This window comes from Lytechinus variegatus, chromosome 3, assembly GCF_018143015.1.
Source record: "Lytechinus variegatus isolate NC3 chromosome 3, Lvar_3.0, whole genome shotgun sequence".
NCBI lineage: Eukaryota > Metazoa > Echinodermata > Echinoidea > Temnopleuroida > Toxopneustidae > Lytechinus > Lytechinus variegatus.
In genome coordinates, this window is record NC_054742.1 from 42732753 (window position 1) to 42744945 (window position 12193).

General features: G+C 32.6%; 1 protein-coding gene across 4 annotated transcripts in view; it reads right to left on the bottom strand.

The window, feature by feature from the left end:
• LOC121411077 (6-phosphofructo-2-kinase/fructose-2,6-bisphosphatase-like) overlaps window positions 1–12193 on the bottom strand; it is a 48710-nt gene that overhangs the window by 5655 nt on the left and 30862 nt on the right. For all 4 annotated transcript variants that reach the window (XM_041603573.1, XM_041603572.1, XM_041603574.1 and 1 more), the window contains exons 4-15: window positions 9876–9939; window positions 8611–8685; window positions 7523–7579; window positions 6687–6808; window positions 6192–6253; window positions 5309–5382; window positions 4067–4285; window positions 3508–3612; window positions 2761–2802; window positions 2188–2275; window positions 1791–1853; window positions 868–932 (exon numbers count right to left, since the gene is read on the bottom strand). In XM_041603573.1, the coding sequence (XP_041459507.1) occupies window positions 868–932; window positions 1791–1853; window positions 2188–2275; window positions 2761–2802; window positions 3508–3612; window positions 4067–4285; window positions 5309–5382; window positions 6192–6253; window positions 6687–6808; window positions 7523–7579; window positions 8611–8685; window positions 9876–9939 (1036 nt within the window). The remainder of the gene's footprint in view (window positions 1–867; window positions 933–1790; window positions 1854–2187; window positions 2276–2760; window positions 2803–3507; window positions 3613–4066; window positions 4286–5308; window positions 5383–6191; window positions 6254–6686; window positions 6809–7522; window positions 7580–8610; window positions 8686–9875; window positions 9940–12193) is intronic.

Here is a 12193-nt window from a genome sequence, read left to right on the forward strand (position 1 = left end):
TGATTCCACAACTGGCCTTCGGAGTCCATGGACATCCTCCTGCCATGGGTGACCTTGAACATTCTCATTCAAAATGGCAATATTACTCAATGAATGTCAATAAACCTTTTTACCAAATATATTTTTGCTATATATAAATATGAATTTTAATATTTCTCTATAGGAACCTCATTTATTAACTAATTCCCTTACAATACACTATAGCCCAACTATAGAATGCATCTATTTTGTACAGTTATTGTTATACCTAAACTAGCTTTGGAATTTACAACAAAGAGTAATTTCCCCAGAATATATAAATGTAATTAATTTCCAGTCAGTTCTAAGAGTGGAGGGAAAAATACATCATCACAGAAGTTATTAAGAACCAATACCACCCCTAAACATGGCATACATGGCGTATCAATATGCGCCATGGTGGTGCATTGGCAATAGTAAAGAGCCAAAATTCTTTTTCACAGATAAGCCACTATATGATGTGGCAGCAATTGCTTCTGTCTCTATTTGTTTATACATGTAGTGGCAATAAACTTGATTTCCTCATAGCTAAATATCATTTCCAATTGGGTGGCCTCTAGATATGGCTTCTATTAAATGGAATTAGGTTCAGCATATTATTTCATGTTATGGTTAGTGCTGCATGTATATGTAGCCATACTGAGTAGTTATCACTGAAGGTGTAACATGTAAGTTAAGAAATGATTAGTACATGATATTGGCAGTGCAGCAATAAGCTGCATCAAAACACTTTAACCTTCAATCCATTGAACACTGGACAATCCTTTCTAGTAGATTAGATGCGCTTAAGAATACAATATATCTGATAAATGATGAGTAAATAGCAAAAATTATTTGAAATCTACTTACTTCAGGTTTAGGTCTGTGCGTATCTACTGCTGGGATGTTTAACGTCACAGTTTCTACCCGACAACCTGAAAAGATTAAAAACAAAACCATCATTCAGTATTCTAACTCTATTTCTTGGTTTTACCATTGAAATTGGGAAGTGAATCATTTTTTCATGAACCAAAATTGTCTAAAAATCAGGTATTCATCCTCCATACAAATCAACAAATATCTGTCACATACTTGATCAATAAAACTTTACAAATTTGTTTAATTGTTACAGTAAAAATTTATAATTTTCAGCAGATATTGAAGCAAAGGAGAGCATTTCAAGTTGCTTGAGAATAAAAGGAAACCTTTCAATGGTGGATATACTTTCCATGTTATTTGCACTTTGATTTAAAATAATACTTAACATAATTTAGACAACAAGGGTTCGATCAGACAAGTCACTGACCCCTAATTTTCGTAACTTCAATCTTATAAGGTCATGTAAAGGTTATCATATTGAAATATACAACTGGGGATGCAATCTACTATACAGGAAATAACTTCATGAAATCAACAAGAAATTAACTCTCAGGTCATCTCTCCAAATTCCAAGCTGTCAATCAAATAGTGAAATTCACTATCAGGCAGGATGTAATTGACAAGAGAATTATTTGTGAGTCCTGTGAAATGTACACTTGATTTATAAACAGGGAGGAATCTGGGTCACACTTCAACCCATGCTAAACTCTTTGAACATTTGATTTTGATCAATGGATTTATTTAATATCTTTTTGCAATATGATGGAGAAAACTCCCAAGAAATATAAACAAAATAAAATATCAAAGCAGAGAAATGATGAAATGCTCCCCAGGATTATGTAAACATGCATGTAAATGTATTGTAGAAGTTCTTGTAGTTCTATTGAAGTGGTTATATTATCTTGTAAACTTACCATATGCCACAGGAGTGAGTTTTATGACTGTGTGCAGTGGACACTTCAGGTATGGAAGTTCCTCTGTTAAAAAAATAAAATGAAAATAATACATTATGCAAATAATTTATTTCAAAAGAATATTCTAATTCATTATTTTACAAAGAGGAAGGAAGGTACAATACTCTGTATATCAAATCTTGATATCTAAAAAATATTTTAATCAGCCCCCCCCAAAAAAAGGAGGAAAGACAGAAAATTGAAGATAAATTCACATTTAATTTAATACTACTCGCCAACTTAAAGAGTATTTCCTAATCAAAAAAATATAAATATTTTGCTAAATTTGTGATTAACATGAACTACCAGTGTATGAGCTGTAAAATTGTTATTCAGTACAAAAAAAGATGAATGTTACCTGAGTTTTTGTCAAGGAAGTATGCTAGAAGACATCTCATGACTCCTTGATGACAGATTACTAGTACATTCTTCTGTCTCTCCAACTCCTAGAATAACAGATTATAAGAGTATCATTCATAGTCAGAAATGGATATATGTTCCAAATAATGGTTAAATACAATTCATATTTGAATACAAGCCTGTAATAATTAAATGTAAAATCATTGTCACTGATAATGACACGGAACTGTATTGCATTTTGCTGTTCACACAAAATATTTCTGTGGCTCAATAGTGTTAAGCTATGTAGTTGTTATTTATTTATATTCTTAAGTCATAAAGTTAATCAACTAAAACTAATTTGATGAATTTAAGAATACAATTTATAGGTTGATTTCAAAGTAAAGAGAGAATACTTCAACACCTATTTAATTAAAAATTTCTGCATATTTTTCTTCAAACCTAGATATATCACAACAAAAATAATCATCACCAAATAATGTGATGTCAGAAACACTACAACAGTAATGATATAAATAGGAATATATAGTAGTATCTATCGGAGGCACACTAGTTCAATGTCCAAACTCACCATGATAACTGGCTCTAGCCTGGCTACAAGATCTTGGTATGACTGTAATCAAATGAATAATTCATTAAAAGAGGATCAACACACTGAATGGGTGACATTTCCGAGTAAACGCTTATATGTAAAACCACTATCTATATGAAGAGAACATCTGTCATAGGCTGCTAAATTTGAGTGTTTTGGGTAAAAAATGATCTAATTTCAAGTCTCTTTTACCTGGTATACATGAGAAACCTCTTTAACATTCGGAGAGTACTAATACTTTGACCTTAAGTACTTTATAAAGCATATATTTAAGCATATATTTAATAGCTTATTCACTTTTTTTCTGTCTCTGTTCTGTTTGCAAGGACACACCAAAAGTTGCAAGTATTTTAGGGAAATTTCACATGAGAAAACAATGAACCAACCCACTTCATTTTCATAATCAGGGCTGAATCATGTCAGAATTTTTCTTTTTGGTATTATGAATTTATAGATAAATGTTGGAAACTGGGAAATATTCAGAAATCATGGAGTTTCATGTTCCAATTAGGTGAAATTATTGACCTACCATATAAACATTGAACGACATTGAGTTCTGGAACTAAATCAGTGAAACCAAACTATGGAAGTAAGATAAGCGTGTCACATTTCTCAATTTTCTTGTCCAAATTATTGCTGTACAAGTGGCCATCATATAAAATTGATGGTTCATTATCTTTGTACATTTATGTAATAAATGATGAAATGGAAATGTATTAAGCTTACCTCTCCCATTGGGTACCTATAATGGAACTTGTCTTGATCTCTCAAAGCAAACTCTTCTGGATGTCTTGCCTGGATCTCTTCATATGTCAGGCCATCACAAACACCCTGCATATATAATACAAACATATCTTTACAACACTGTCTGCATACATTCACTATGAAGTTGTTGCGAGAAATTCATTTGCAATTGATCACAAATATCAACTGCAAACACTAACAATTAAAAGATAAAATTCTACTATGGTAAATAAATCTGCATTTTCTGTTAAATGATAGAGATTACAAATCATTTTGCAAATTAGCAATGATTTAACTTAAGATTGATTTGGGGACCCAAAATTGAATTGCAAATTCTTTTAACATATTTTCTGAAGTTTCTTTCATGAAAGGTTTTATAACAAATTTTAAAAATCACCACAGATCCATTTTACAATATGCAAACAACTTGTACAATTCTTTTGTATATACATTATTTTTTAAATGGTTGCAGTATTGTTGGATTTTACTCAAACTGTAAAAATTTCAATTCTAACTCAATAATTCAAAGTGTAATTCTTACAGCATCGAGTTCATCTAAGCTCTTCCACTGCTCAATGGCGACGTCAATGCTGGATGCCGTCTGGACGGTCCTCTTGAGACGACTGGTCCAGACCTTGAGATCCTGAAGGTTCTGTGATGACATGTATTCTCCTAGAGCCTTAGAATACGCCCATCCCCTCTCAGATAGGTTGGCATCGCCACCGATCCGACCCTTCTGATTGTGCTTGCTCTCACCATGCTAAAGGGATGGAAAAGGAACATGGGGTTTTCAGTTGTGGTCTTTTAGCTTGATTATTTTCAAATATTCAATGTATGATAAAAGAGTAATGCAATTGCAGATTTCGTACATGTACTGTAGCTCTGCACACTCTGCCTCCTTACGTTGTACATGTTACAGAGCAGAGGTGCTGGAATGTTATTCTCTGACAAAGGTTTGTAGGAGCAGTTAACACCTTCAATCTCTTGTCTGAACAGAAAATTCCTTTGATAGTGTTAAAATAAGAGCAGAGGTAGTGAGATTATGACTCCACCAAAAGAGGCAAGGGGAAGAATATTCATTGCAATTATATCAAAACTATTGGTCATAAAATTTAATTCTATTCAAGTTAATGGAGAATACCCCATGATAGACAAGCATCAAAGGTGTCCAGTTTCCATTAAAGTACATTCTCGACAGTCTTTTAAAATCAAAGTTCATTTGTCTGTCGAAACAATGTATATCAATATTACGGGTGTGTTCAGATCATGATTGAAGACACGATAACAAAACATGTATGTAATGAGAAACAAAGGGTGTGTTCAATGTCCTCTATTCCCGGTTGTAAAAGTTAACGTCTTTCAAATCATGATTCGAAGGAAAATTTGAACGTCGAAAAAGATTCTTGTAAATGCGATCAGTTCTTATTTTACAACCTTGAGCATCGCGAATGCAACATTGAACACAATCAAGTTTTTAAACGTCTTTAAATTTGCTCTCACAGTGGAAGCCTACACAAACGGGTGCCAGAACTGACCTTTCTTGTGATTGGTCAAACTGCGCACCTAAGCTGCACTTACGAAAGCGGAAAATTTAAAGACAATCAACATATAAATGGCTTTATATTTTTGACAATGAACACTGCACCGCTGATCGTATTTGTGTTCGGTGTTTTCTTATCAAGTTTTCAATTGTGATTCATGTTGCTGTTTAAATATGAAAATCAACATTGAACACACCCTAAGATTCATATACTTAGCTTAATTAAGAATGAAAATAACTCACCCTTGTCAGGTAGATGGTTCTTGGGATGATATGAATATTCATGAGATAGTAGACTACCCTGCTTTGAATATGACCTGTCAGAAAAGAAAGGCAAAATTAACACTTTTATCCCATAAATGTCATTTTTCTCTAAATATTCTCATAATCAAATATACATATACTTCAGATATGTACATATGCTGATAGCCATTTTCATGAACCAGGATCATATCTACATATTGCACAATGATTAAAGTTTGGCCAAATCATAATAATGAAAAACGTAACTTCTTTTATTCACTATCAATGAACCATGAGTAAAAGTAAAACAGTTCACCATGAAGCTCAGCACAGTGGAAACATTTGGTTGAACAATTTTTGATGCAATATTGAGTGTAATGAAGAAATCTTTCATATCAAAATATAAATGAATTGTGATATGTAGAACAAGGTATCTGAACAAACTGAATTATTTAGCTCAAGGCTGCATATCAATTATTACACCTAATTTACAAATAGATCAAGGTTTCACTGAATATAAAGTTTCATGAATACATTGGTATACATATTACACTTCAAATTGAAATTTGGTGTAAACAGAGATAAGCCTTTTACCCCATTTTAAATGATTGTTTACACTATGAAGCAGACAAAACATTCACATACTAGAAACATATCAGGGGCCCATTGCAGAAAGAGTTGCAATCAATCGCAACTCTAAAAATCATTCGCAACTTGATTTTCAACCAATCAACAGCACGCATTTGGGACTTGCGATTGATTTTTTGGCTTGCGTTTAAATGCAACTCTTTCTGCAACGGGCCATAGGTTTAAAAGTTTGAAAATTCTCTCACAACCACCTATTGTTTTTTTTAACAAATCTATTGTTGAATAAAAAACTTACCACTGACTTTGTTTACAAGAAAACGATCCCCAACATTGATGATCTTGATGTAGGACAAATTTCTAGGGTTGAAAATTTAACTAAAAATATGATTTTTACCATGAGAAAGAGATCATTGCTACATCCTCAAGTCTACGGCTATATCATACAACCTGTTATCTTAACACTTTTATTTTTGTAAATTTCATGATTGGAAAAATAAACACAAGTTCACAGTACACAAAAATATCTTGACAAAGTACCCCCCCCCCAAAAAAAAATATATATATATGTATATTTAGTTTAAACAATGCAATCAGCTACTGCTTGCCCCAGGCACTCATATTTTGCTCCATCAAAGATTTGATGCTTATGTCCCTGGATGCAAAACACAATCTCCCAAGAACATGCAGCAGAGATCATTGATTGTTAAATGTCTATATGCATAGATAACAGCTTTATGCAGTAATCATTAAATGAATATCAATCACAAAATGACTTAAGAGTGCTACTTACCTATCATGGTCATCTGAGAGCGATTGATACGTCTCCTTATAGTGTTCTATTCTCTGTAAGAAGTCTTTGATTGCTTTCTCTTTGTTGATGTCATAGTAGTCAGGACTATTCAGTTTCACCTCCTATCAACAACAAAATAAAAAAAGATCACAGAATTTTCATCACCATTTTATTTACAATCCCACTGCATAATTTCTAAAATTGACAAGTATGATGAAGTGTATGGTCTGCTTTCTGAGAGGTGTGGTGATTGTCATAGGAGAGACAACAGCTCTCACTATGAGGATACAAAGCTTTCGGTAAAAGTAAAAAAGAACTAACTCCATTCCTTAACTCCAGGGCATCATCTTTAAGTGTTAAAGGGAATGTGTGCAATGCTAGTAAAACAGAAAAATGCATGATGTATGGGATTAAAAACATGGGCATTGAAATGGTATTGAGATGAGAATAAGGTGAATGACACACAGAGCATCTATTTGTAACAGAATGAAGATCACAGTCTTCCTCGAATTAATGGGACTGTTGGGAGTAGTACAGAATATGAGGATGAGACTTTTTTGGTTGGAGATGTGGCAAGAAGAAAGACTACACACTGAATCAAGATGGCTCTAAACTTTCTGTTCATTGAACAATGGCCTCACTTGAGAACCAACAAATTTGGAAGCATACCAGAAAAGATAACAAAACATCACCAATCCCAAAGAAAAAAAAATACTTGAAAAGTTGCCATTAGGGAGATGAAATTTCCAACACTGCATGGTTGAATAATTGGGCTCTAAACCCTGATGAACAGATAATCTATTGATTGAAGATTATATGAGGAAAGGGCAACTTACCCTGATGTTTGACTGTATAGTCTCGGGATCATCACAAACCGATTCCACAAAGAAACACTGTAGAGAGAAAAACATGAAATAAAAGTTTCATAAAACATTTTTATTGCATAAATGAAGAAAACAAATACACTGGCAAAGAATTCAATGTTTTTTTTTATTTTTTATTTTCATTTATTTTATTTTTTTTTTACTTTTCTGACTACATGACTTTAATCTCAACTAACAATGATCTCATAGCAATATTTGTGTATGTGAGATATTGCACAAAGAAAGAATATAAAGAAAGTCCATCAGTAATCTAAATTCCCAATTAACATCCAAACCTATTGACCCATCGACTTCTGAATTCTGTAATTCCTATTGATATGCTTGTGCAGGAACCACCTGGTTCCAGTAGGAAACAGTTTAACAGTCATGATGAAATAGGACAAGACAGATGACCGTCCTTAAGTCAATTTGGTCTTTAATCAGAAAGCCTAACCCATAATTCAATATTCTCAGAATAACTCCCTCACTGGGGAGAGAGTGAGAGGGAGAGTTGTCACTATCCACATAGTAGTAATTTGGGTCTACATTATTAAAGATCCAGACCAGACCCAAAAGTGAAAATGACTATCCATATACCAGTTGACAGCTTATAAACTATCAAACACAGCAATGCAAGCTTTGTGCATTTTAATTGCTAACCAGCTGAGTATTTTGCTTAAGAATATTATCAGGCTTAGAAAATAAGGGTTTTTGTGTGCTTTCCAACAGCCTCTAGACCACGACATCATGTCGTGGTAGAAGCATTGGGATTCCATAGGCTTGTACAAGGAAAACTGGGTGATATTTCTGCTAATTAGATTATGTATTTTATATTCTTCACTTCTATCATATCATAAATGTCTTACATTACATATTTTCCATAAGATAAATATTCAGGTCAATGAATGTACATCACATTACTTTCCTACCTGTAACTGTAATTTCACTGGCAACAAATAATTTCATATTTTCTTAATATGAAATTCAGTGAAAAATATAATTATTGAATACAAAGACACACAAATAGGTGCAATGGTTGATTGAATTGATATTTTTAATACCTTGATCTGCCTCTCTCCTAAGAAATCAAGGATGATTTTTCTTCTGTCCCGTGTAGTATTGGTTGCATCAAATACCTTTAAGAATAGAAAAATAAGGAATACTTAGAATGTTTATTCATGTTTATGTTCATACATTGGAGAATGACATTGCATTTTCTGACTGGAAGTCTGACATGTAAATATTTGAAGTACACATTGGCAAAAATGCCTTACGGCAAAATATCAGCAGTCTACTGATTCAAAGAAATTGTCTACTACAAATAAATACAATCTATAATTAACTGTATGGTGACTTTGCACTTCTGTTTAATAATATATATAGAAACAATAATGGTGTTGTATGCATATCACTATTTCATTATAGCAAAAAGTAAATGGTAATTTGCCAGAAAATTTATTTTTCTTTAATCCTATTACAGCAGTTACACTTTATGATTGGAAGAAAATTGTAATTCAAAACAATGAAGAATATATCCTTTAAAGCACTTCATTGGAAAACAGAAGATGTTCCATAACTCTCAGCTATGTTTTTACTTTGAGCATCACTTCCAACTATCTATCTTCAAATAATTTCTACAGACGATCTATGTACAGTATCCTTCACTTAAAACATTCCCCAAATTTTTCATCAAAGCAAGAATCTTTATGTCCTCTTTTCATGTAATATTACCCACGAACGTGTAAACGAGACTTCAGGAATCAGTTTCCTTTGCACCAGAGCACTTAAATAAATAACAACTGAATAATAAAACCATCATAATTAAAATTCATGTACATGTAGATATTGAAAATAACAAACCTAATTCTGTCTGGGTTGATTACTTAAACTATACTCCATTTATGTTTGAAATAGAATTGTATGATATCACGGAAGGAGAGGGATTTCACATAATTTTCTATTTATAATGATCTAATAACATTCCATTACACCCTTTCCTACTGTAGACCAGGGCCCCGTCTTACAAAGAGTTACGATTGATCCAATCATCATAACTCTATGGAAATCCATCAATGTCATAATTTTTTCTACAGGAAATTTGCAAAATGTCCTTGTTAAACAAAGAGAAGCACAGTGAATTTTCAAGAAAACAAATGCATGAATATACATACTTTGAAAATATTTTGAACAAACATGAATAATACATGTTGATGTTGCTGGCCGTCCATAGTTGCAATTGATCGGATCAATCGCAACTCTTCGTAAGACGGGGCCTTGATTTAGTACAAGTGAGAAACTAATCCTTTAATGAACCATGGCTACTTACCGCTACTTCCCCATCCTCCTCTAACCAGTTTGCCATATCTTCCAGGGCTTCTTTGGCACATTGCCTAGACAGGGAAGAGAAGACATAACATCCATCAATATATCATCCCAATGCAATGCAGGGGTTGTATGATACCTGGGAGACATGAATGCTTATTGTTTGGTTTCTAGGAAGAAAAAAAACCCAGCGTTTTATTTCTCTCATGATTGAAGAGTTACCATTGACTTGCATTAATCTTCATGCTATAATTGTTGGAACACATTTGCTTCAAGTTTCAAGACCGAGATTGCATTGGGAACATTCAAGTAATCCTATGAATTCATTCATAGTGCAATACAAAGCATTGTCCAAATAAGAAAGGCCTAAAACTTCATGGATCACTTGCTTCACTATCAACTCATATCGTGATATACCATAGTCAATGTTTGTCTTTGACAAGCTTCAAGTGGTTAATGTGCACGACAAAAACAATGATTTTGATCATAATCCGGTACTTTTGATTTATTTTTAAAGATAAAATGTCTGCTTCCCTGAAGTTTTTAAATCCTTGCATTACTAGGTTTTTTATTTTTCTTTATAATTATAATCAGCAATTCAAATTAAGATTATCTCTTCATAATATGTAAATTAATCATTTCAAATGCAGTGCATGACATGCTGCAGGTTGATATAGGAAACAATTCTCAACATCTGGCTCAGGTGCTTGATGTCAGCCAATTGGAAAAATAAATCATCATAAAACCTGTCTTGAATGGCACAAACAGATGAATTGATAGCAAAGATAAATTACATGTAGTTGCATTCTCAGTAAAAAAAGGTTGTGATTTTCAATGGGTATAAAGCACATCAGTCTATACTACAAAATTTGTAGGCCTGTTATGACCTGAACTAAAAAAAAAAGATGTAATATCTCTATCTGTTCTTGATAATTCTGTTGACTTAAAACAAATGTGTTGACATTCTCCTGCCAAGCTCATCATCATAAAATGTGTATACACATGAATTCAAAGATAAATGTTCTAGACGAAACATACTGTATATATTGCATGAAATATAATCAGTTATACTATGGTTTAATCAAAGATAGTTTCACAATATCTTGCAGTGTGATATCTCTCAGGGAAGGTGTTAGTTTAAAGGACAAGTCCACCCCAACAAAAAGTTGATTTGAATAAAAATAGAAAAATCCAACAAGCATAACACGTAAAGTTTTATCAAAATCGGACATAAAATAAAAAAATTATAAAATTTTAAAGTTCTCCTTTATTTCACAAAACAGTAATATGCACATTCTGGTAGGTATGCAAATGAGGAGACTGATGACGTCATCCACTCACTATTTCTTTTGTATTTCATTGTATGAAATAGGGAATAATCTATTTTTCTCCTCATTGTCAAGTCGATTAATTACTCACTGAACATATGGGATGAGCATTGTTTACTACTATATGATTAATTCAAGTTGGTCCTTATTGTCAAATCTATCAAAAATGAAATATTGTACAATTCAAACAATAAAAAACAAAAGAAATAGTGAGTGATCGACATCATGGAGTGTCTCATTGGAGTTGTGCATATCACTGTTTTGTGAAAAATAAGCAAAACTTAAAAATGCCATAACTTTCTTATTTTATCTCCCATTTTGATGAAATTTTCAGTGTTTTGCTAGTTTGATATTTCTCTACTTACTCAAGTCAACATTGTTCTGGGGTCAGTGGACCTTACCTTTAATGTAAGATTTAGTTCAACTGCACTGCATAGGTCTACACATTTTGAATATGATGATTGGGATACCATTTGCTGTCATCACCATCATGGAAATATTAGCTTCCAAATTTCAAAACTTTAAATTTCAGTTATCTCCAATTAATGCAGCAAACTACAGTATCATAATTATTAGATAACATTCAAAACAGGATCTGACAATATAATTTCTGTATTGAATTTGGAATTGAAAACAGACCACTTTTATATATTGGTCTACTACTACTACAACAAAAAAAAATCAGCAGATCCTGCATTGCAATAAACTGGATTCAAGTTTGTACTATTTGTAGTTCAAATTTTAAACAAATTATATGAATACCTTGTTACTACCAGTTTCCAGGAAAAAAAGATGAATAAATTTAAATCAATATCATATGTAGTACACAGACATATAGGCTCAAATTCACAAAGAATGTTTTTTTTAAAACAATCGGCTGAACCCATGGTTTATGCAGATTTTCAGTAATAATTACACTTATTTACCACATATGAAAAAATGTCCAATACTAATGGGCGCTTTTGTCACAGTAAGGCAAATTGGCGCCTGTTGC